The sequence below is a fragment of the Lipotes vexillifer genome, unplaced genomic scaffold, assembly GCF_000442215.2.
Source record: "Lipotes vexillifer unplaced genomic scaffold, Lipotes_vexillifer_v1.1 scaffold1237, whole genome shotgun sequence".
Classification (NCBI taxonomy): Eukaryota; Metazoa; Chordata; class Mammalia; order Artiodactyla; family Lipotidae; genus Lipotes; species Lipotes vexillifer.
This window is the reverse complement of record NW_006771447.1, coordinates 122,382-148,533: the sequence shown is the minus strand read 5'-3', so window position 1 is coordinate 148,533 and position 26,152 is coordinate 122,382. Positions and strand designations below refer to the sequence as shown.

At 39.6% G+C, this 26,152-nt stretch overlaps 2 protein-coding genes across 5 annotated transcripts in view; one reads left to right on the top strand and one right to left on the bottom strand.

Annotated features, from left to right (window-relative positions):
- Nucleotides 1-83: 83 nt before the first annotated feature.
- On the bottom strand, nt 84-23,803 carry TIMM23 (translocase of inner mitochondrial membrane 23). 2 transcript variants are annotated; one of them, XM_007446778.1, is made up of 7 exons: nt 23,521-23,803; nt 20,903-20,961; nt 13,965-14,058; nt 13,664-13,748; nt 11,082-11,140; nt 8,963-9,073; nt 84-622 (listed from the first exon to the last, which is right to left on the bottom strand). In XM_007446778.1, the coding sequence occupies exons 1-7, from the start codon at nt 23,624-23,626 to the stop codon at nt 507-509; spliced, it is 630 nt and encodes a 209-aa protein (XP_007446840.1). In that variant the 5' UTR covers nt 23,627-23,803; the 3' UTR covers nt 84-506. The 2 variants fall into 2 exon arrangements, with proteins under 2 accessions (XP_007446840.1, XP_007446841.1); XM_007446779.1 differs by lacking the exon at nt 13,664-13,748 and having other exon boundaries at nt 247-622; nt 11,082-11,114; nt 23,521-23,730.
- Nucleotides 23,804-23,839: 36 nt separating this feature from the next.
- The window catches only part of PARG (poly(ADP-ribose) glycohydrolase), a 112,344-nt gene continuing 110,031 nt past the window's right edge, over nt 23,840-26,152 (top strand). The window contains exon 1 of one of the 3 annotated variants that reach the window (XM_007446775.1): nt 23,840-24,321. In XM_007446775.1, coding sequence (XP_007446837.1) covers nt 24,102-24,321 — 220 coding nt within the window. In that variant the 5' untranslated portion in view covers nt 23,840-24,101. The remainder of the gene's footprint in view (nt 24,322-26,152) is intronic. The other 2 variants (XM_007446777.1, XM_007446776.1) reach the window with 2 other exon arrangements.

Genomic DNA, 26,152 nt, shown 5'->3' with positions numbered 1-26,152 from the left:
AACACAAACATGAAGACGTGTTTTAGCCTAGTGGGGCGTAAACAAATGCCAAGAGTAACTTCGGAGACACCCACTATGTTTTATGTTGGAGTTATAACTTTGGTTCTGTTTTTACCCTTTATTGGGAATACAGGGCAGTATTACAGTCTTGGATTATTAAATGAACAAATGTGGTGATACAGCATTGACAAGCATGACCTGAATTCTGGGAGTAAGTGGTTTTCCAGTTCAGGGGGTAGGAGAAAAAACAGGTGCAAGATCTTCTTTAAAGGAGAAGAGAGCCACATTACTCAGCCACCAAAGGGTTTTGGCTTCAACTCATTAATGGCTGGAAGGAGTGCCAGTCCTGGTCAACCATCCATGATCTTCATCACAGCAAACTGGACTCTCCTTTTTCAAACTAGTTGCAAGTAAAAGAGTAAATGACTCCAGACTGACTTATAAATTGATCTGGATGACTACTAAAGTGTCCTCCGTTCACCAGAGCGTTCACCAGCTAGCAGTCTTCAGAGAGACTGTTGGAGCAAGGAGCCTCTCATGTGCTCCCAGTTATTATATAGCGCGTAGAGGCCCGTAAGGGTTAGTCCTGCCAGGCCGCCTCGTGCCACCCCTCGAAGACCACCTGCAGAGGAAAAACAAGAAAATAACAGCCTTGTATTGCATACTGTCCTAGCATCACAGGGTTAACTAAGAGTTTCCTAAAGCTGAGACACACTGTTCATGTTTATGCAGATTCCATCCCAAACAGGAGAATAAGCCGTAAAAGTAATAAAAGAAACCAAGACTGAAGTTCAGGAGAGAGAGATTCCCTAAATCACTTGTTTAATACATAAACTATACTTTCATATTCACAATGGTTTTTTCCACTTTTAATTTCACAATTTGTATCTAAGATCATCAGCATAATTTCTTTTCTCAATCTGACTTGATCCTAGGACACTTCTGGACAAGATCTTATGCTTATCATTGAAGTCACAGCCAGATCAGTAATTAATTCCCTGCTAGTCATATAATTTAGAACTTGGGATTTCCCTGGTAGCACAGTGGTTAAGACTCCAAGCTCCCAATGCAGGGGGCCCGGGTTCGATCCCTGGTCAAGGCACTAGATCCCACATGCATACTGCAACTAAGAAGCCGGTGAGCTATAACTAAGGAGCAGCCCGCTGGCCGTAACTAAGGAGCCTGCCTGCTGCAACGAAGACCCGGTGCAACCAAATTAATAAGAACTTAACTGACACTGTCAACTGATTTAAGGCTGTATGTAAACACAGTGACATCCTCTTTGAAAACAGTATTAACAGCCTTTGGACTCTGCACAGGTCCTCTAAATATTAACTTTGAAGACTCAAGACAGAATGGTGGGTGATAAAATGGCTATAATCAAGCTTTGAGTTAGATGCTGATGAAGCACCAACTCCCCTGTTGCTTATTCCTAACACTGATGTGTCAGAAAATCTCAACTAATGAGCAATGAGGCACTTAACATCATCATACTAGTTGAAAAACATTCAAGGATTAGACTTTGAACTGTTTCTGCTTAACAACAAAAGAACAATTTTTCATGTGGAAAAAGATTAGGAATAGATATTTCATTTGAAATGCAGAAACAAAAATGTTTCAGTCAGTTATCTGAAAATAGTCCCCAAGTCTAATAAGAGGAATGGGGGTACCCAAAGAAGCTTTTAAGAAATATTTGATGTTCTCTTACAGTTTCACAAATAAGTAGGGATCACAGACTTCAGGTGTAGCCTATATTTTACCTATGGAGTATTTGTTCCAAGTCACATGTCAGGAAGGCAAAGGTCCAGTGGTTACACCTTATTATAGGCCCTTTAGCTACAAGCCAGTAAATTCCATGAAATTCATGACACTGCTGAGTTAGAATGCTTCAGACCAACCCTTTCTGCAATGAAAGTCTTGCCAGATGGCTTCAGATGATAAATTAAAGGGCCACTCCCTCTAGGAGGCTCTCTAGCCTGAAGACTTAAGATAGCTGACCTGCTTAAGCTTCAACTATGAAGTGCCCTAATTATCTCTCTTAAACAGACGCAAACAGAAACTGCAGGCATCATCTGTAAACAGCTGTCAAATATGTGGGAAGGAGGATCAGAAACATAAAAAAATTAATCAAAGTAAATGGGAGATATCTCCTAGAAGTCTATATCATCTCTTTATATCTTGCCACACAGACTAGGCGTGACAGAATTTGCAACCGTATTCAGTGTGGTTGAAAAATTAGAAAAATGATATAGGGGAGGTAATTGAAAGCACAGTAATTTCGCAGACACCATTTCCTGGGACCATACATTCAACTTCAGACTAACTCCCCTGGACCTTTGGCCGATTACAAGTCCACAGGACTCTGAAGTCTGCCCACTGGTTTGGAATTGACTGCAAACTGTTACTTTCAGTTGGCCTTTTGCTTTGAGTGTCCTAGGAACATGGTTTCTACTTGGCCATTTTAGAAGGATCTTCACACTACTCATCTATCAGATAGCAAGACTCCCTGGATACAGGTACTAGGGGTAATAATGAAATTGGGAACTGTAAGGATTTAAGATTTTGGAGACATAAGTGGCACACTGTATCCTTTAAGAAAAACTTATCCTCTAGAAAGCCTTCTACTTTCTGACCAAAATGAAACAAACTTAGTTCAAATCAATTGTTACTTCTCTGAAGACTAGAAAAAAGTTGTTTCTAGTAAGAAGACACCAAACATACGTAAGTGCTTGATTTACTAATAATCACAGTAACCCTGACTCAAGGGTAGCCTTTTATCACATGTTTTAGTTTTAATTCTTTCCATTAATTTCAGGGTTTTCCAGCTGGTTGATCTGTTAAAAGTTTGACAGCCTTGGCTTTAGGCTTTCTGTAATAAAACAACTTTTGCCCAACTAAGCACAGGAAGTCGATTAGCAAATAAACTTGCTTTGAACACAGAGTAACCAAATGAGGCCAATGGTTAATCTCTATAAAGCAGAACACGAGACTTGTGTGTCACAGTTTTATCTTCTATCTTTTGGATACTTATACAACTCTTCCAGAAAGGGCAAATATCACCTCTTCTAAACCTGGGAAAATGAGGCCCAGAATATTTAAACACCTGGTTTATGGAGTATAGAGCTGATCACTGGCAGAGCTAACACACTGAACTGAAAATTATTTTAGCACAAGGGTCAGCACGTTTTTCTTGAAACGGCCAGAAAGTAAATATTTTAGGCTTTGAGAGTGCAAAGGCTATGTAGGTACTTATATAATCATTAAAAATGTTAAATGTTTAAAAATGTAAAATATATTCAGTGAAGAGACAGGTACCTGGCCAGCAGAGTCTGTGGCCCTTGCTTTAGACAAACAGCCTTACATACACAGAGATGGCTACAAATTCCATTCAACAAATGTTTGTACTACTTAATTTTTTTTGTTAAAACTATTCTTTAAAACTGTGATAAAATACACATAAAATTTACCATTATTAAGTGTACAGCTTAGTAGCATTAAGTACCTTGGCGTTGGGCTACCATCATCCATCTCCAGAGAACTTTTTCATCTTACAAAACCAAAACTCTGTGCCCATTAAACAATTCCCTCCTCCCCTTCCCAATCTAATGCCTAATTTAATTATTATGATGATACATCTTTGCTCACTTTAATTTTTATCAAAGTAGTCCATATAGATAATTTTAGAAGTCAAGATAGTACCAAAAGATTTTAGTGATGCACAACAGTCTGGGGTACTCATCATTCTTACCCTAATTCCCAGTTCCCAAAAGCAACTACTTTGATTCTTTGCTTTTTACCTGCATGTTTCTAAAGAACATCTTTATCTTGCTATTTCTTGATATTTCAATCCTGGATATTGTCTATTGATTTCCTACTAGGAAAACTGTGTCAAGTCTCGTAAGAATTGTACAAAATATGCTTATGGCAGAAAGGTTTATGTTATCTCATTTACAACTCTGAAGGCAACAGTCACCCTTGTTTTATAGAAAAACTCAAATTCAGACAAGTTACTCTCCTATTTACACATTTTTTTAGGGATCCAGTGCTAGTCAAACTCAGTCTGACTCCAAAGCCCGGTTTTTTCAGCATACCAAATTGCCTCCAGCATAGAGAAAGGAGATTATCAGAGAAATTTCTTGAAAGGGGTACTAACAATTGGGCTGGGCCTTAAGGATGGACTGGATTTCAAATTTATGTTTGATCATACGACATGCATGAGAAAGCTGTGGGAGAAAAGGCTGGGAAGATAGGTTAAGATTAGAACATGGAAGGCTAGGTGAGAAGTTTGAATTAAGATAGAAAGGAAGTGTGTCATCATCACAGGCTCCTGGGTAGGCAGTATTAGAATTAGAACCTTCCTTGAGGAAGATTAAGCTAGAAATAGTAAGTAGGTAAGAGACTGGAGGTAGAAGTCTATTGTCAAAATGGTCAACGGAAAATACTGCTACAGAAGTTCAGGGCTTGTGATAAGGGCCTCAACTCAGGTGATGGGTGTGGTAAACTTCATAACTGATGGAATGAGGGGACAAAGAAAGGCAGAAATCAAAGGTGAGCAGGCCTGCTTCCTGCTTCTTGTTTTTTCTTTCTTGGTTTTCTAACAGAGTGGAAGCAGTAGGTGGGACTTTGAACTGCACTTCTGGGCTTTCCTGGGCTTCCTGTACCAATGCCCCATCCAGTCCTTCCTTGCAATGCCAGCGCTTCCATGCAGGACCAAACTCACTAAAATATCCCAGCTGTTTTTGAGCCCCCACGTTACAGTGTCCTTTTAGGAAGTCTTTCGGTGGCTGTTTTTCTGCAGGTGGTAGGGAGTGTCCCAGACCCCTTTGAGAACCTTATGGAAGTTTTAGAGGATTTAGAAACCCTGACTTAACATCTCCTGGTGTAAACTCTGTACTCAGGAGAAGGGTGAAAGTTTAACTCTCTGGAAGTTACAATAAACAATTTAAGGCTTGTAAGTAAATGGAAATGCTCTAGTTCTTAGATGGTAAAGTCCAGGTAAGCCAAGTCTTTACACTGGCTTATGAAGTTCTATCATCTATATGATTTGGTCCCTTCCCACTTTTATCACTCCAGATTCTACTACTCTCCCCATTGCCTTTTTTTTTTTTTGCTGTAAGCAGGCCTCTCACTGTTGCAGCCTCTCCCGTTGCGGAGCACAGGCTCTGGACGTGCAGGCTCAGCGGTCATGGCTCACGGGCCCAGCCGCTCCGCGGCATGTTGGATTTTCCCAGACCGGGCACGCACCTGCATTGGCAGATGGACTCTCAACCACTGAGCCACCAGGGAAGCCCTCCCATTGCCTTTTAACTCCCACTTCAGGGCCTTTGTTCTTGCTGTTACCTAAATTGCTCCCTCCAGACATCCACCTCATGCTCCCTCATCTATCCATCTTTGGTCAGATATCACCTTTTCCTTGAAGGGTGTCTTAAAACACCTTGGTACATACAGTTTTGCGTGTATGCCTTTGTGTGCTGTGGGATAAATTGCTGAAAATTAGATGACTTGAGCAAAGGATCTACATATTTAAAATAGTAATAACTAACGCCAAATTGCTCTTCAAAGTACTTGCTTACCTTTGCCAATAAGCATCATCTACCATCACTTTTTAAAAGCCAGGTTGTGAAAAATATTACCTTAATGTTTCATTTTGCTTTTCCCTGGTTGCTTGTGAGCAAACTTCAATTGTTTATTGGTCATTTGCCTTTCCTCCTGAAGGGCTTTGTCATATCCTTACTCCACTTTTTACTGGGTTGTTGGTTTAAGTGATTTGTTGAAATGTTTTACACATTATGGCAGTTAGCTCTTTGGAAGAATGTTGATGCCAGTAACAGAAATAAAGAAGTCATCAAGAGGCTGTTTGTGGCATATGAAGTTTAGTTTTGAAGGCCTGGCATTCACTGAGAAGTAGTACCTTTTAACAATAACCCTGATAATTGCTTAATCTGAAGAACTGGATTTGTTTATCTTCTTACTTTTACTTAGCTTGCTTTTATAAGGTGACTTTCTCATAGAAGGCACAGGATTAACAGGTAAGATATTTTCTGCGAGGGGGAAAGGGGCACCCATATTTTTTGGTTTCTGAGGTCTTGTTTCCTGAAGATAAGTGATCAGGTCTCTTCAACATTCCTAAACTTACACATGATAGCAAAACTACAGCTGTTCTCATTCTGGTAAAATACTGGTCATTAGATTTTCACATGGCATAGGAAACCTAATAATGACATTTCACACCCTCTGAAAAATATTTACAGAGTTCATTAAATAAAACATTAGATCTGAAGTAAAACCACACCATCAGAATTATTCCTTTAGCCTCTTTTTGGTCTGACAACTACCCACCTTCTCATGTATTTTCCCTCATGTCTTTTTTTTCTACAAAAGTAGCTTCCATACCTAAATTGAATCATATTGCTTTCATTCTAAACTCCTTCCTTTAAAAAAAAAAGAAAAAAATTCCTATTCTAGAAGAGTAAACTGGGGATTGGAAAGATTTTAGGTCAACAGGAATTAACCATTCTCTAAATGTAAACTTTCCTCAATGGTTTATGCTGATTCTAGACTAGAGTGCCTAAACTCTTTTCCAAATGCTTGAATCTAGAAGTTTTACAAATATTCCTGCCACACAGAACTCATAATTCTGTGCTCTGTCTTAAGTAGAGTGTAAACCAGAAATCAATAAGACACTGATTTGCCTTTTTTAGAGCAATTTTGATGCGCTGAGTTAAATTGTCCAGCCAGGAACTACGAACCAATGTTGGAATTCTGGGTCAGCAGATTATTTACCTCATCTATGTTCCCCAATTGCGGTGGAAACTGAAATCTACTTGTCACCTGACACAGAATTAATGAATATTCTTTTTTGCCCTTTCTCTTCTGAGCCAAGAGCCTGCTCTTCCATAACTGATGTTGGAGGTGTCCCAGGTGGTGTTATAAATGCTACTCCCGCAAGGAAGTTCTGGACACAGAAAGCTAGGCTCTCCTTTTCTGGATAATACCAAGTATTCAGCCTTTCCCTTTTTATCTTTAAAATACGTGTAATATGTCTTAAATGAGATGGTAATTCAGTACATTTTTATACTCAGGACTGCCCTCAACACAGGAAATGCCATAATGGCTTACCTTGAGCAAGAAAATGGGGATTGGTGGGAACTGAGCTGGAGCTTCAGTGCCATCCAATGGGGTAGCTGCTCCCCAACCTCAGCTCCAGCCATCTGCCACCACACATAAGCTTAGTGTCTTCCATTTGTTCAAAAGAAGCTAAAATTTCCAGACTTTTGTGTGAAATCTCCTGTTTTTTAAATTTTAATTTGATTTTTAATAAACAGTTTGGGCCAACTAAACTCTTTTTTGTTTTGTTTTTTGCTGTATGTGGGCCTCTCACTGTTGTGGCCTCTCCCGTTGCGGAGCACAGGCTCTGGATGCGCAGGCTCAGCAGCCGTGGCTCACGGGCCCAGCAGCTCCACGGCATGTGGGATCTTCCCGGACCGGGGCACGAACCAGTGTCCCCTGCATCGGCAGGCGGACTCTCAACCACTGCGCCACCAGGGAAGCCCCCAAATAAACTCTTGATGGCTGAGTGCCACCCTTGTGGTGTCAATTAGGGTTTTCAATTCCTTTGTCTGATCCCAAAGATTTTCAATATGGAAGTATTTTTAGGTTTTTAACAAGGTTCTTCTATGCCAAGGTAACACTTTCATGGGCATAAAAGGTATTTACTGTCTTACTCTACCTGGGAGCTCTGCTGATGTGTGTAAGCACACGCACGTGTTGCAGAAAGTATTGCGAGCTCTTAAGAAAACTCCCAATGTGATCCATTTTCAAAATTAAAAAAGCCTCTTACTCTCAGTTATATCAGAAAATTTTGGATTTTACAATTCTGTTGCGACTTCTCTCATTTCTTTCCAGCAAAAATGAGGCCAAAATGCTACTTGATATTTGTGATAGAGGAATTATATAAAAACAAAATTACTCAGTTAATCAAGTGTCTAAAAGCATAATAAAGCAATCAAACAAACAAAAGTAGTTTTCAGAGACTTGAGTATAGAACATATGTAGTTTAGGCAATTTAAAACAGAAATGTGGGAAAAATCTGGGGCTGTCACTAGTTATATGATCTTTTAAGAAAGATCATCTTAATACCGTGATCATCTATAAAATTGGGGTGTGATGATTATCACTTCACAAAGTTTTAAATGAAACAAGTTATATTAACTGATTATTGCTGAGAATGTAATCATAACTCAGTGAATGTTAATTTCTTTTCCAGCTTAGAGGAGAATTTGATATTTGATCTTCATCCAGTTAATTTTGACTCAACTCTCAGGGCTTTGATTTTCTTTTTTTCCAAAACTGAATGGTATTTAGTCCACCCATGTTCATAACAGCATTATGCACAGTAGCCAAAGTGGAAGAAACACAAGTGTCCATTGACAGATGAACGAATAAACAAAACGTGGGACATTCAGCCTTAAAAAGGAAGGAAATTCTAACATATGCTACAACATGGATAAACCTTGAGGACATTACGCTAAATGAAATAAGCCAGTCACAAAAAGAAAAATACTACATGATTCCACTTACATAAGGTACCTAAAGTAGTCAAATTCAGAGAGAGAGAAAGTAGAATGGTGGTTGCCAGGGGCTGTAGAAGGGGGAAATGCAGAGTTGTTTAATGGGTACAGGGTCTCAGTTTTGCAAGATGAAGAAAAGTTCTGGAGATTAGCTGCACAACAATGTAAACATACTTAACATTACTGAACTGTACACTTAAACGGTTCAGATGGTCAATTTTATGTTATGTGTATTTTACAAAAAATAAAAACCAAAATCCCAAACCACGAGATGGCAGAGAACATTATACTACAAAAAAAAAAAGTATAACATTTCCTTTTAAACTACAGTATGGATAAAAAGCATACTTCAACTGTATTAAGAGACAGCTTCACTATTTAATAGTACCTACCTGTACATTTATACAACATGCCCGTCATGGTTCCAGCTGCTACTGTGTTGAGGTCATCTTCTGCACCTCGTGTTTTTTCAATGATGACACCAAATGCACTATAGAGCAAAGCTATAGGGGAAATGGAACTGATCAGTAATAAAAAAGTAAACTGAAAGTCAGTGTGGCAATTATATTTAGATAAATGTATTCTACAGACATTATAAGTATTCACAGACATATAAACAATGATCACTGGAACACTATTTGTAATAAAAAAGGCCTAGCAACAAATAAAATGACCTTCAAGAGGGGACTGATCCAGAAAGAGACTTTCTACATAATGGAATACTATGTACTCACTTAAAACGCAGGAAGAGCTCTATTCACTAATAGGTAAAGCAGGCACACGTGTGTATGACTCTGGATATGCAAAGAACATGTTTGGAGAGATTCAGAAGAAATTTATTAGCTATTTATGGAAAGTACTACTGGGGAGTCCCAGGAAGAATATCTTTAATTTTCACTTCCATTTTTTTGGTTTTTTTTTTTGTTTTTTTTTTTGTTTTTTTTTGCGGTATGCAGGCCTTTCACTGTTGTGGCCTCTCCCGTTGCGGAGCACAGGCTCCGGACACGCAGGCTCAGGGGCCCAGCCGCTCCGCAGCACGTGGGATCTTCCCGGACCGGGGCACGAACCCGTGTCCCCTGCATCGGCAGGCAGACTCTCAACCACTGCGCCACCAGGGAAACCCTCACTTCCATTTTATTCGTAACAGCTGTACTTTGGGTTTAGAAACAAAAACAAAACACATGCATTTCTATTCTAAGAAAAATATGACTTCCAGAAACGTGAGATCTGGTTCCTGCACATGTAAAAACACTAACACTAGCACTATTTAGTTTTAACAAGATCTTCCCCCAAACTACCATTCTCTTATGCCTGTAAAGACTGATTAGCCATGAATGCATTAACCCTTCTCCTTAATCTTTCTCAAAATTATAGCCACATTTGACCCCTCAAAATTATACCAAACTCAGCCTTACAACTCCTCTGCTGTGATGTTTTTATACTTCTATAAGGGCTCTTCTTCCCGTTTCAATTTATTTAACTGAAATTAAACTTGAGCAGAACACGTGACCAGCCACATTACAAGGGAAACATACAGGGTGACTGGCCACCCCAGTCTGCCCAGAATTGAGGGTTTCCTGGAACATGAAGTGCTACAACTGAGAAAGTCCTGGGGAGACCAGCACGACTGATTACTCTGGGCACACAGGTACAAAGGAGGGTGACTGTGCTTAGTGGAAGGGCACTGGGGTCATGGGCAGCATATGGAAGCAGCCATTTACTATTACAGTGTGAAAATGTACTGCTTCCAAAGCCTATGACAAGGCTAGGATCTCACTCTGTTACACAGAGGCTTTTCCTATTTTTTTAACAAGATACCTACATTTTCTCTTACTTAATCTGCCACAAGTAAAAGATTTTCAGACTTTCAAATAAAGTAAACTTTGGATTAGGGCATAAGTGCCATAAGTAGGTTTATTGTAAGTCATGAGTAATCAAAAGAGTCAATCATTCATAAACATTACAGTATGAAAGCATTTGGTCCTAAGTACTACTAAATTATCCATTCCTTAGAACTGCAAATGTTTTCAATGTCTACAAAGGCCCTACTACAATTCTGGCAATTAAGTCTGGGAAATCTAATTAGGTAAACAGAATGATGAATGCTCTATTAGGAAAACTTATCAGGACGGCTGGATTAATCTATCATATCTTACTACAGGAACCTGAACCTCTCCTAACAAACAAAACCATTTGCCTTGAACCTAAATTATTTTAATTTCATTTAGTTAAAACATGATTTTATTTGGTGTCTTGCTGAGACAGGAGAGTATGCAATGCTTAAAGCATTTAGAAATGAATGTATTTCACAATGGTATTAGCAGCTGGGATTCTTTTGTTATACAGTTTATGGTCTTCTCCTAAGTAGTATCTATACTACTCACCAGAGTGGATAAACATAATTTTTAACATCCCAGGACCAGGATTTTAGTTGATCAAACTGTTCATAATACATGTACATTCTTTCTTTGCAGTAATAATAATTTATTAAAAAGTGAGATATCTACTTACCCAGAGAACCCAGAGTATTAGCCCAAAGTGCCCCTTGCCTGGTCACCATATTCAAGATCCTACCAGGGAAGAAAGAGAAAGAATCTGTATTTAGAACCAGTATTCCTTTAGTATTTAGAAAAACCATAATAATAGCAATTTTAAATGTATAAACGCAATACACAAAGTTTTCTTAATTTTAAAACTTAACACCTCCTCAGAATTCAATTAGGATAGCTTTTACTTTATATAAATATAAATGAGGATTAGATTAAAAACTCCAATATTTTTGGGCAACAAGTAAACTCTAATTATTAAATGTGTAAAACTATTAAATATATAAAAGGTTTGAATGATATCCGGGAATGTATTTTACAAAGAAGTTCACAGAAACTGATCTATGTTAAAAAAAAAATGACACAACAGACAAACTAGCTTATAATTTTCTTATGTGTGTGGGGTAGTATGTATACTCAGAATGTTAAACAGAATCAAAGTGTGGAATATCATGGAATATAAAGCAAACTTAAAGACAAATACTAAAAGGAAAAAGTCATCTAACTAGAATACATGAAGAAAGTGCACTCTGTGTCTGCTCCCAGACTAGAACTAAGCAGCCAAAGTGAATGCTTAGTACACTCTCAAGGAAGCACAGCGCTGCCCTCATCCAGTGCCAGACGTCACCAGAACAGTGACGGAGGCAACTGGAGAAAGAAGACAGAACACTGCTCTCCCAGCAGTGTAACACTGTCACAGGAATGGTTCTGTCCTGACAGCTGACTACTGCTGGAGATTACAGAATTACAACAACAAACAGTAAAAGAACTCATTTAATTAAAGCACTCATTTAAATTAATGCTCAGTAATAACAAAAATCTGTATTACTTTTAAAGGATTATTTAAAAAATTAGTAATGATTATAAATATTATGTTACACATTTAATTAATCTAACTATGGTACATATTTACTAATATATTAAGTTTAGCACTTAATTGTTTTTCATTTATAACAAGCATCTAAAACAATTTTCATTACTGTATTGCTGGTGGCACTGCAAATTGCCAAAGTCCTTTGGAATGTGATCGGGCAACATACGTCCACTTAACTGGGCCCTTACCTACTTCCCACTTTAACCATCTCTCAATAGATTAAAGGCAGAAAGTAAGGAAACTTACCCAAGATCCCAAAACAGTAAGCAATGAAACTGGGCTTTGAAACTACATAGATTGTCTGGCCTGAAACCCAATTACCTTTCCATTTTTAAAATGTTGTCTCTCTATATGAAAGATCAGAATGATTATACTAAAAAACGGTATGTAAGATTTTAAAACTCTGACTTCAGAAATGCAAACCAATTTGACTCTCCCCCAAAATTAGTAACTATGATAGTTTTAAGAAACAAAGGTTATCTTTTCTAAGAGACCTTCCACTTTCAAATTGGTGTTCAGTAATATGATGCTGGGGATTTGTTTCAAAATAATATGGAAGGGAAAAAGGAGGTGGGACATAACTGGTCCTGCTGCTGGTTGCTGGTTGTTGAGCTTGGGTTATAGTTCATAGATGTTCACTGTACTACTTTGTCTACTTTTGTATATTCAAAATTATCCATAATACAAAAAGTAAAAAAAAATTGGAGTAAAGAACGAATATTAAGAATATAAATACAAAAATATTCAAGGATCTGAGCTTGTAAAGCAAGGGCAGTGATCCATACAGTAGTAAGAATATGAAAAACTTCACAGGCCTTCAGGTTTCCCAAGGTCCAATTCTAACACACTGCTGCCATCTGCTGGCTAAGAAACATATAAAGAAAATGGAGCTTAAAGGGTCCTAAAATAAAAACCACAAGCCACTGAAGAACACATACTGTGTGATTCCACTCATATGAAGTATAAAAACATGCAAAACTAAACAATATATTATTTAGGGAACAGTAACAGGAACTGGTCATGTTTATTCCTTAATCAGGGTGAAGATACATGTTATATACACTTTCTGACCTTAATTGCACTTTCCCTTCTTTGCAAACTTCAGTTTCCTAAGAGGACACTGTCTTACTCCTTTTGGAACCACCTCTAAGAATTCTAACCACCTCTATGAATTCTAGGGATTTCATTTAAATTTTCTGCACCTTTGCACTTAAGAAAAGGAGAGTGAAGTCAATAAGAAGCTCAAGTCAAATGTCGGCAGAGTTAGCAATTACTCTTACGTGCTTATTTCTTCACTTATCATGTCCTATGCTTTTGCACACCCCTGAACAATCCAAATAATGTACTAGTAATTCAACAATTGGAAAAGCATGTTATATAGGCCTGCAAAATGGAACAGGTGTAGCTGAGAAGTTAGGTTAGGATAGCACCAGCTGACTGAGGGACACTGACTCAAAAATCACTCCTTCTAAAAGCTTAGACCCAGGACTTAATTCCTAAATTCCTTTTATTTTGAATAAGGGAAAAACAAAACAAAACACCTGAAAAAAAAAAAAAACTGACAAAAAAGTATACCAATACTCTAAACAACCGTAATCTCAAGGTTGTGCTCATCAAGCCAACAAAGTAGAGATTAATATTCAAACATCACTACATCATTACATGAGACTTACTGTACATTTCTTGGTTTGGACCAGGCCATGTTCTGGGTTTCCTTCAGTCCTAGCCGTAGACCATTCATTGCCCCAAATGCAGCCCCTGGCAAATCACAGTAACGATTCATTCAAATAATCAGCTATATATTAAAGAACAACTATACTTCTGATTCTTTTTCATTTTTATTTAATAATAAGAAAAATGTAAATAATGATTTTCAAAAAAACAACCCTGAAGGTGATATTTTAATTGCCTTTGCTTTTAAGCACCTGACTACTTGGATTGAGGATACTTAAAAAAACATATATAAATACCAACCTGTCATACAACATCCCCCAATGGTAAAGAAGGCCAGTTCAAATCTGCCCCGGGTTTTATTAGCTCCAGTTGGTAAAATAAACTCATCTGTATCCTACAGGGATAACAATGAAAACCAAGTTGAGCTCCCCTTAAGACACAGTACTTGCAAAGTGTTTAATTTTTCAAAGGAGTTTTTCACATAACATAAATCAGTATATTAAATAAAACTCAACTATACTTAAACAAAAGTAAAACTTTCTGCAACAAAAGGAACATGTAAATCAAAATTAAATGAAATATACAACATATATAGTTATACTCATTAGTTCTTAGGAGAGATTCTTGCCCAGAACTTTGCATCTTAATGTAAGTTTGATAGATTATAGGAAATTTGCCTTCATGATAAATTTGAAAGTTTAGGAAGGCCATCTCTAGAGAAAGGTAAACTGAAAGCTATGAGAGATAACAGAATACCAGTCTGGAAGGAGAAAATAACTTTCACTCTATAGCTACTATTTATCCAGCACCATTTTACTATATGTAAGACCAATGATGATAAAAAATGAGGAGAAACTATAAAAGTACAACAGTTTGGATCACTTACGCAAGGGCAAAAATCACCTCCTTAATTAGTTGTTTGCAGGGGATATATTCCTTTGATAATCTTAGAAAGCTTACTAGATCCACCTTCTAGTAAATGCATATACAAAATTTGGTATGAACCCCCTGAAGGTCAGCCAAGAATCCTAGGTTGAGAAGTGCTACTGTAAGAGCACAAGAGAATTGATTTTGCAATACAATCCACTTTTTTATGATGAACAAATACATTTTTGCCAAGCTTTCCATACAAAAATGGTTAAAATGAGCCCCTGAAGGATAGCACACACCCTTAGCAAAAAACACTAACAAGTAAACATCCCTTTGGCAAATACTGACCTTTGATAAATGCATTCCTGATTAGGAAAACTGTACCTCTGCACTGATTTTTGACTTCTGGCTTGTGTACACGTTCTTACCAAAAACTGTACAACAAACAAGCCCACGTACTCTCATCACACAGAAATGGTCTGTTGGGCAATGAGTAGCAAACTCTGAAAAATTCAGTGTCTAAATATATTTATTATACATAGATCTGTAAATTCTGGGTGTTTCCTGACTTTTCAATTAATGACTTAGTTTTCAATTGTGCTTCCTGTTTGGGGTTTTTAGGAATGGTATATTTAATATGATGAGGTAAATAATTATCCTTCAATCCAGAAATGGATCACTAACTACACATAGGAAATAAAAAAAAAGATGGTCATGATTAACTTTAGTAAGTATTGATACAAGTGCATGTCATCACTGACTCATTCTTCAGCTAGTGAGTCAACCTTGCATTCCCGAGATATCCAACAACTACTCTTTGAAGCCTGATGTTGTAAACTGAGCTTAAAAAAACCCCTACTATTTGCAACTTTATCTGTGTTGAATCAGCAACTTCTCCAAACTGAAAAAACAAAACCCACAAAAACAACCAACCAAAACGAGGCTAATATAAACCTTAAAATGTATAACCCCCTAATTTCAAATGTTTGTATTCATGAGACCACTCTTATTTTCATAGGCTTTTGAATAATAATAATCTGATCTAATTAAATAAACTCAGGTGGTATTTTTTTCCCCAAATGTAGATTTGGTTCAAGATTTCAGTAAAAAGATTCCCACTTTACACTTTCATTTACACTTAACTTAGTATTAATGACCTCTTATAACTTTGTAACTACTCCAATATTTTTTATTGGGGTGCTTTTAAAATTAATTATTTGTTGCTTTATGTATTTTTTTTTTTTTTTTTTTTTTTGCGGTACGCGGGCCTCTCACTGTTGTGGCCTCTCCCGTTCCGGAGCACAGGCTCCGGACACGCAGGCTCAGCGGCCACGGCTCACGGGCCCAGCCGCTTCACAGCATGTGGGATCCTCCCAGACCGGGGCACGAACCCGCGCCCCCTGCATTGGCAGGCGGACTCTCAACCACTGTGCCACCAGGGAAGCCCTATGTATTTTTTAAAAATTTTATTTATTTATTGGCTGCATTGGGTCTTCGTTGCTGCATGCAGGCTTTCTCTAGTTGTGGTGAGTGGGGTCTACTCTTCGTTGCAGTGCGCGGGCTTCTCATTGCGGTGGCTTCTCTTGTTGCAGAGCACAGGTTCTAGGCGCATGGGCTTCAGTAGTTGTGGCTCGCAGGCACTAGAGTGCAGGCTCAGCAGCAGTGGCACACGGGCTTGGTTGCACCGTGGCAGGTGGGATCTTCCTGGACCAGGGCTTGAACCCATACCCCCTGCATTGGCAGGCAGGTTCTCAACCACTGCACCACCAGGGAAGCCCTACTTGTTGCTTTTAGATATAAATCTTTAATTTGTGCTCTGATCACTGCTCCTTCTGATCACAGAAGTGCATACAAAGAAGCAGGCAGCCATTGTTGTTGTACCCTCTCCACCCCCACTTATTCCAGGGGCTTTAAAGAAGAGCTGGGAGCTGGTCTCCTTGCTGCTTCCCCATTCGTGAACTAGACATTAAAGACTAGAACATTCAAAAGCAATTGCATAAAAAGGAAAAATTAGAAAGTGACAACACATACCCAGGAAAAAGTTTAGGCTCAGAAAAGAACTGAGAAGAGCTTAAGTTTACATTTCAGACTGGTCCTTGGCACACAGGCAGACTGTAATAATAGTAATAATAATAAAAACCAATAACCAAATAAAAGCAAACCTTGGGGAAGGGGGGAGAATCTGATTTCCAGAGTTAACCACATTATTAGAGTCAAACGTCTAGCTTTCAATAACAAAAAATCACAAGGCATACAAAGAAATAGGAAAGCATGGCCCATTCAAAGGAAAAAAAATAAATCAACAGAAATGTCCCTAAAAAAGACCTGACAATAGGTCTACTAGGCAAAGACTTTAAAGTGTCATAAAGATGCTCAAAGAACTAAAGGAGATGTGGAGAAAGTCAAAACAATGTATGAACAAAATGGAAACAAAGAAATAGAAAACCTAGAAAGAAACCAAAAAGAAATTCTGAAGCTGAAAGAACAATAGCTGGAAAATTCACTAAAGGGATTCAAAGGCAGATTCGAACGGGCAGAAGAAGAATCACCGAACTTGAATACAGAATAGAAATTATTCAGTCTTAGGAAATGGAGAAAGAAATGATTGAACAGAAATGAACAGAGCCTAAGGGATCTGTGGGATACCACAAAGCAGACTAACATACAGATCATGAGTTATAGAAGGAGAGAAAGAGAATGTTTGAAGAAACAATGGCTGAAAACTTCCCAAATTTGATAAAAGAGATGCATATGAACATTCAAGAAGCTCAATAAACACCAAGTAAGATACATTCAAAGACACCCATACTGAGACATGTTAAAATCAAACTTTCAAAAGCTAAAGACAAAGAGAGAATCTTGAAAGCAGCAAGAGAGAAGCAACTTATCACATACAAAGATCCTCAATAAGGTTAACAGCCGATTTCTCAAGAGAAACTTTGGAGGCCACTAGACAGTGCGCTGATATATTTAAAGTGCTAAAAGAAAAAACTGTCCACCAAGAACCCCATATTCAGCAAAACTGTCCTTCAAAGTGAAGGAAGTATTAAGAAATTCCCAGATAAACAAAAGCTGAGAGTTCATGACCACTAGACCCGCCCTGCAAGGTATGATCAAGGGACTCCTACAAAGTAAAATGAAAGGACACTAGACAGTAACTCAAAGCCTTATGAAGGGATAAAGATATTAATAAAGGCAAATACATGGACAATTATAAAAGTATTACTGTAACTTACGCTTTTGACTCCACCTTTGTTTTCTACATAAAGTTTAAAGCATTTAAAAGAATTATTAGATTATGTTTTTGACCACATGATGTATAAAGATATAATTTTGTGACATCAACAATTGAGAGGGGCAAGGACAGCTGGTAAAGGAGCAGCATTTTTGTATGTTACTGAAGTTAAACTGGTATAAATTCAAATTAGTGTTATAACTTTAGAAAACACCTATAGAATACATTTTAAAAACAGGTTATGAGAAAGGAATTTAAACAATTTCCTACCAAAAATGAGATAAACACAAAAGAAGATATTAATGCAGGAAGGGAGGGACAAAAAAGCTAAAAGCTTATAGAAAATGAATAGCAAAATGCCAGAAATTTCTCCTTATCAGTAAACACTTTAAATATAAATGGATTCAACTCTCTAGGCCAAAAGACAGAGATTAGCACAATGGACTAAAAAACATGATCCATTTATATGCTGTCTACAACAGATTCACTTTACAGCCAAAGACACAAAAAGACTGAAAGTGAAAGTATGGAAAAAGATATTCCACACAAATAATAACCAAAAAAGAGCAGGGTGGCTATACTAACATCAGAAAATATAGACTTTAAAGCAAAAAAGGTTACAAGAGACAAAGAAGGACATTATATCAATAAAAGTATCAACATAGCAAGAAAATATAACAATTATAAACATTTACTTACCTAGTAACAGACCATCAAAATATATTAGGCAAAAGTGCTGGAATTAAAGGGAAGAATAGAAAGTTCTACAGTAACAGTTGGTGATTTCAAAATTCCACTCTCAATAATGAATAGTAACTGTTATAACCAGACAGAAAATAAGGAAATAGAGGAGTTAACACATTAAGTCAACTAGATCTAACAGACATATGCAAAACACTCTACCCAACAATGTACACATTTTTCTCAAGTGCACATAAGTCATTTTTTAGGATAGACCATATGTTAGGCCACAAGTTAAGTCTCAATAGATTTTAAAAGACACCATACGAAGCACCTTTTCCAACCACAATGGGATGAGTTAGAAATCAATAACAGAAGTAAAACTGGAAAATTCACAAATTAGTGGAAATTAAAAAAAACACCTCTTAAACAATCCATGGATCAAGGAAGAAATCACAAGGGAAATTAGAAAATACTTAAGAGATGAGCAAAAAAGAAACACAACATACCAAAACTTGTGAAACTCAGTGAAAGTGGTGCTAAGGGGGACATTTATAGCTATAAATGCCCACATTAAAAAATAAGAAAGAGGGCCTCCCTGGTGGCGCAGTGGTTGAGAGTCCGCCTGCCGATGCAGGGGATACGGGTTCGTGCCCCAGTCCGGGAGGATCCCACACGCCGCGGAGCGGCTGGGCCCGTGAGCCATGGCCGCTGAGCTTGCGCGTCCGGCAACGGGAAAGGCCACGACAGTGAGAGGCCCACATATGGCAAAAAAATAAAAAATAAAAAATAAAAATAAAATAAAAATAAAAAATAAGAAAGATCTCAAATCAAAAATCTAACTTTACAACTTAAGGAAATAGAAAAAGAAGAAACTAAACCCAAAGCTATCAGAAGGAAGGACATATTAAAGATTAGAGCAGGGATAAATGAAATAAATTACTAGAATCAGAAATGAAAGTGAGGACATCACTACTGATTCTACAGAATTAAAAAGGATTATAAGAAAATATTGACAACTGTATGCCAAAAAACTGGATGCCCTTGATGAAATGTACAAATTCCTAGAAACACAAAACTCACCAAGAAACAGAAAATCAGAAGATACCCATACTAGTAAGGAGACGGAATCACTTATAAAAAAACTCACAACAAAGAAAAAGCCCAAAAGCCCAAAAGCCCTGGATCTGATGGCTTCACTGGTAAATTTTACCAAACATTTAAAGAACTAACACCGGGCTTCCCTGGTGGCGCAGCGGTTGAGAGTCCGACTGCCGATGCAGGGGTCACGGATTCGTGCCCCGGTCCGGGAAGATCCCACATGCCGCAGAGCGGCTGGGCCCATGAGCCATGGCCACTGAGCCTGCGCGTCCGGAGCCTGTGCTCCACAACGGGAGAGGCCACAACAGTGAGAGGCCCGCGTACCGCGGGGAAAAAAGGAAAAAAACAAAACAAAACATGGAAGCAATCCAAGTGTCCATTGGACAGATGAAGGGATAAGCAAAATGGAATATTATTCAATGGAATATTATCCAGCTTTAAAAAGGAAGGACATTCTGATACACACTACAATACAGATGAGCCTTGAGGACATCACACTAAATGAACTAAACCAGTCACAGAAAAATAAATACTGTATGATTCCAGTTATTTGAGGTACTTAAGAGTATTAAAAAATCAGACAGAAAGCAGAAGGGTTGCCAGGAGCTGGGGGGAGGGTGAAGAAAGGAGTCATTGCTTAATGGGTGTAGAGTTTCAGTTTTACAAGATGAAAAGCATGGAGCTGGTAGGTGGTGATGCTACAATATTAGGAATGCATTAAATACCACTGAACTGTACAGTTAAAGATAGTATATTTTGTTAGTGTATTTTATCACAACTTTAAAAAATGGAAAAAACAACCAAACCCCAAAATCCTTTAATCAACTAGTATCAGGGGGCTTCCCTGGTGGCACAGTGGTTGAGAATCTGCCTGACAATGCAGGGGACACAGGTTCGAGCCCTGGTCTGGAAAGATCCCACGTGCTGCGGAGCAACTGGGCCCGTGAGCCACAATTGCTGAGCCTGCGCGTCTGGAGCCTGTGTTCTGCAACAAGAGAGGCCGCGATAGTGAGAGGCCCGCGCACCGCGATGAAGAGTGGCCCCCACTTGCCACAACTACAGAAAGCCCTCGCACAGAAACGAAGACCCAACACAGCCATAAATAAATAAAAATTAAAAATTGCAAAAAAAAAAAAAAAAAAAAAAAAAAGAAAACTAGTATCAGGAAGAGATGCAAGCTAAATCCCCAGAGTTTGTGAGGGAAAAAAGGGTGAATGAAGACCAGAGACTTGGTGCCTCCAGATGCACATATCACAGATCAAGTCAACATAGGTACTTGGGGTTATTTTTTTAAATGGTAAGATAAAGGACCAAATTAGTAAAATCATAGAAGGACTAGTCTTAATCTTACCTGCACGAGATACCGTGGATCCACATTTAAATAAGGAGACAGAGGGTTCATACCAGTTACTAGAGAGAAAACAAAGCATTATATTGCAATAAAATTTTTAAAAGTTATTTCATTTAGCATTAATTTTGCGCTCGTTTTGTGTCTTTTGCAATTTTGATGCACAGGCTCAATGAATGTGTATTTCTCTACCACTTTCTTAGTCTTATCCTTCCTGTCTGGCAGTTTAGGGGTTGCCTCTTCCTGGTGCCCTCAATCTTGCACTGGGGTCTCAGGATCTCATATCAACAAGATATTGGCAGTGACGTGGATCAAATAACCAAAGTAGCAGGAAGCATAGCCCTGATCAATAAAAAAGCTAATTTCTTTCTACTTTACTACAAAAATGCTTGACAACTATACAGAATGCAAAATAAAACTGACCAGAGACCAATCAATTTTATGAGAAAAACATCGTTTGGGTTATGTGTTGTATATAAATATTCTAAGGCAATTCCTTCAGATCTTAGTGTTGACAGATTTGATTTACAGGGTAGAGAATTCTTAGGTAATCACCAGAAGGAAGGGGTCAGGGCAAAAGAAATGGGCACTCTCATAGGGCCAGACTTGAATTCTACTACCTTTGAAGATAGAAAAATCTATCAAGGAAAATCAACTTTCTCACATTTTAAATTTAATCTTTGGATCCTTTTGTATCTCAGCTGATTGTTCACAAACCTATCCATTACCCAGGACTCTGGTCTTTTCACCAATTCAAAGTCCTATTAATTCTATATCCAATATCTATCCTGAATTGTGTTACTTACCATCTTTATTGCTACCACCCTAGGCCAACCACTAAATCTCACGGAGACTGTAGTAACTATCTCCTACCTAACTGGACTCCTTACTTGCTCTAGTCCCTCCAATTCACTTTCTAAATGGCAATTAAAGTGATTTTCTTTTAAGAAAAGGAAATCAGCCTTAACGGCTTCCATTTACACCTGTAACCAAATCCAAACACCTTACAAAAGGCTTACACACTACCTTAGCTGCCATTCCTTGCCCCTCTAATCTCATTATCTCCCACCAAACCAACTCCAAACCAATAGCTCTGTAGATACAATGACCTAACAGCTGATCCTCAAACACTTGCCTCCCCCCAGGCATTTGTACTGTCTTCGGGTCACAGCTCAAAGGGCAACACCCTTTGCTTTCCCTGGACCATTCTTAAATGGCTGCGGCTCCTATCACCATCTCAGGATCCTTTTATTGCCTTTACACACTTATCACTAACTGAAATATTTTTTACTCATGTTACTTGGCTCACTTCAACAGGATGTAATCTCCGTGAAAACAGCACTCATCTTTTAAAATTTAAATGCTGTAGTCCTGCAGCCAGAAAAGTCCATCTCAAGTGACTCAGTGAATGGTGTTCACCACTTGATCTCTTAATTTACCTTCAAATCTTAATTAACATAACAATGCTTCTTCACATTAAGGCAGTGCCCTTTGTGCTCCAAAACTCAAAGGTCCTGAGACTAATATACAAACCACATACAATCATATCCTATAACTTATTACATACAAACTATGTTCCAGATTCAGTTTTTTTTAAACTAAATTTATCTGTTATTTATTTTTGGACGCACTGGATCTTCGTTGCTGCGCGCAAGCTTTCTCTAGTTGTGAAAAGGGGGGCTACTCTGTTGCGATGTGCGGGCTTCTAATCGCGGTGGCTTCTCTTGTTGCGAAGCACGGGCTCGCAGACTTCAGTAGTTGTGGCAGACGGATTCTCAACCACTGTGCGACCAGGGAAGTCCTAGATGCAGGTCTGACACAGGTGACACTAGGAACTTTAAAGGGCGTTTTTGTTTTTGAGCATAAGAGACCTAAAGAAATAGTACAAAGATTCTCAAGAAAATCAGTTTTATGAAGCGCTTATCCTTCACCAACTTCCCACTATCTTTAACTCCAAGTTCTGTTCATCCAGTTGAATACCACAGTTAGAAAGTTCCAAAGATCTGGAATATATATTCACACTACTTAGGAGAGGGCACAGGCAGGGTATTCGTGCTTCGGCACCCTAGATCTTGAATATTTCCTTTCCTAAAATTCTTACCGGCTTCTTTCTTCATGCCTATAAAAGTTCTCTTCCAAGTTCCTCCAGTTGTCTCGAGACGTATTTCTTTCTCTCCTGTATGCATTAGTATTGTGTCTTACCTTGACGGCTACTTCGTGGTTTAGAATGTGACTTTGCGCTAAAAAGTTATGTATGGGCTCGATACGTGGAATGCATTTACTTGCAAAACTGGGCGCTCTTCTGCACTTAGGGCCAAGCACACAGCCCAACACACAAGGAATTTGTGGGAAGAACGCTAAGACACGAAGCTTGAATATAAAAGGAAGAAAACATGCAACATCTCCTGGGTCCAGGTCAAACACAGAGAGCTTCTTGGAATCCATGGCTCCAAACACTCGTTCAGTGCTAAAAGTGCGGCCGCGCAGACACACTAACCCGACCACTGCTACTGAAGCTTGTGACCGCCAGCAAAAAAAAAAAAGAGAACAGGGCACATTACATGTGTAGCGTGGCCGCGAGAACCAGTCAGAGATGTTCGCAAGCTAGGCCCGATACTTACGCGGGACTCCGGCCAAATCCGCGTGCGAGTAGCCTGCTCCACCTGCTCCGAAAAAGCCGGCCAACCCCCCTGTGGTTTTGTTGCCGCTTCCGCCACCGCCCTCCATGGTGTCGCAGCAAACTGCCCGTCTACTTCTCCCCGCCGTCTCAGGCCGAGATCGCGTGCTCGGCCGTTTTTCCGCTGTAATAGTGGGGAGACCCGCGTTACCACCACCTCCTTCCCAGGCTGACCTTCCGGGCGCCGGCGCCCGCTGAACCTCGCACTTCCGCTTTGCGACAGCGTACGTCCCGGAAGCCGGAAGCGCCTGACGGCAGCTTTCCGGTGGTGGGAAAGTGAACGAAGCTAGAATCAAAGCGGCGCATCTTGAGGAAGGTGGGGTGCCTGTGGAAGAGGGAAGGCAGGCGACTGGATAGGGTCTGGCTCGGGAGGCCGGCAGAGCAGCAGCTGCAGAAGCAGGCAGCGGCAGAGAGGGCATGGTGTTGGGAGGCGCCGAGAAGGAGGCGCAGTCCGTCCCTCCCAGGGTTAGTGAATGAGGCTCTCCGCCCGGGCTAGCCCGGGGACTGTGCGCTGCGGGTCCCAGCATGAGTGCGGGCCCCGGCTGTGAGCCCTGCACCAAGCGACCCCGCTGGGGCGCCGCTGCAACTTCTCCGCCGGCCGCCTCGGACGCCCGGAGCTTCCCCGGCAGGCAGAGGCGTGTCCTCGATCCCAAGGACGCTCCGGTGCAGTTCAGGGTCCCGCCGTCCTCGTCAGGCTGCGTCCCGGGGCGGGCGGGATCGCACAGAGGCAGCGCCACCTCGCTTGGTACGTGGGGAAATAAAGCTCTTTGTCCTTCGCCTCGGCCCAAACCTCTTCTTGGTCTCTGAGGAGCCAGGGACTCCAGCACCGCCCCCCCCCCGCCCCTTTTCTGGTCTTGTGTGCACCACTCTGAACTCTGAGGTCCCCTTGCTGAGCCACCAAGGCTACTAGTTGGAGAATGGGGCCGGATTTTTCCCGTGGCGATTGGTGGTGTGAGAAACCCTGATGAGTAGTCACTCACAGGGAGGGAAGTGGTAGGATACTCCACTTGTTTGCTTTCTTCGGGTTTGACTGAGAAATTGCCTTAGTCGTTAAGTAGGTTTAATTGTGTGTGTGACGCTTCAGCCTCTAGATGGAAAGAAAGCTGCAAAGAAAATCACAGCTTATCTCAATTTACATTCTAAGTCTCCGGGTGCAGAGCTATTATTCTTAGCTTGCATTATGCTTGTTTCTGGTGTACAGTGTTTGAACAAAAGTAACTTGGTCTCTGTCTTCAGACCCTAAAATCTATCAGGAGACATAGACAATTAGGGAAGTTAACATAATAAAGGGTAATGGGTGTTCCAATTCTTGAAGGAACAGAGCGTTATGGTAGAAGTCAGGTGTACCTAATCCAGTTTGTGGGCTCAACGATAATCTCCCAGCCAGAAGATAAGAACCTTATTCCGAGGACTGAAAAGTGATGAGTTAGCTAGATGAAGAGAAGTTAATGAAGTGATCCCAAAGTGCAGCTGATTCATATTGTCAGCAGGGGAGCATAGTGAGAGATGAGGTTGCAGAGAGGTAGGCAAAGATCAGATCATACTGGGCAATGCTAAGGGTTTTGAACTTTATTTCTAAGGGCAATGTGAAACTATTAAAGGGTTTCAGTAGGGGAGTGACTTGATTCGATATATATATTTAAATATATGTATATTTATTTTAAAAAATATATTTTAAAGGTCCTTGTGGCTGGTGTGTGGAAAATGAATAGATTGAAAGGGAGCAGAAGTGCAGGCCCAAGATAGTTAAGGAGTTAGTCTAGATGGGAGATAATGATGGTTAATAGTTGGTTGCAGGCAGTAGGTAGGAGAGGGGAAAAGTGGATGGACTTAGGAGGGATTGGGTTTTGTGGGTTTGTACCTCATAAGAAATATATCTGTGCTGGAAATACAGGTTTGGGAGTTATTGTCACATATACCATAATTGATACGATGGTAGTAGATTAGATAGTATAAAGCATGTAGTGAAAATAAAGGTGACCTAGGACAGACACCACCATGTCAGAGTAGACTGAAGAGAAGCAGCCAGAGAAGTAGGAGGAAAGCCTGCTTTTGTGTCATGCAAGGACAGGAGCATTTCAAAAAGGATGTGTTGGTCAGCAGTATAAGACAATGGGCACAGGTTAGAAAGTCCTCTGATGAATGGTGTACACTTAGTTTTCTCAGGACTTGGAGGCAATGAGGAGCAGACCTGCACTTGGTATTGAAGGATGAGCAGGATTTGCTATATAAACCAAGGAAAGAAAAAATTACATAGGCAGAGGGAGCAGCATGTACAAAAGGTGGCTTGACAGGAGACCAGAATGACAAGACTCAGCTGAGGCTGGGAAGGGGAGCAAGAGCTTATTTATGGGCAAACTCAAGTGCCATTTCAAGGAGTTTGGACTTGATCTGTGGTTAATGGGGAGCCACTAAAGAGCTTGTAAGAAGAGGGATATCATTTGGTTAATAATTTAGAAAAGATGGCATAGGCAGTGATCTTTGGACCTTTCTGACTGCAACCCACAGTATAAATTTCACCTGGTACACAGAGTAAGCAATCTCTCTCTCTCTCTCTCTCTCTCTCTCTCTCTCTC

Coding starts and splice junctions, on each gene's coding strand:
- TIMM23 (XM_007446778.1), bottom strand. CDS start 23,626: ATGGAGGGCGGTGGCGGAAGCGGCAACAAAACCACAGGGGGGTTGGCC. Junction 14,059..20,902: donor ATCCACGGTATCTCGTGCAG/GTAAGATTAAGA, acceptor TTATCCCTGTAG/GATACAGATGAGTTTATTTT. Junction 13,749..13,964: donor TGGGGGATGTTGTATGACAG/GTTGGTATTTAT, acceptor GTGATTTGCCAG/GGGCTGCATTTGGGGCAATG.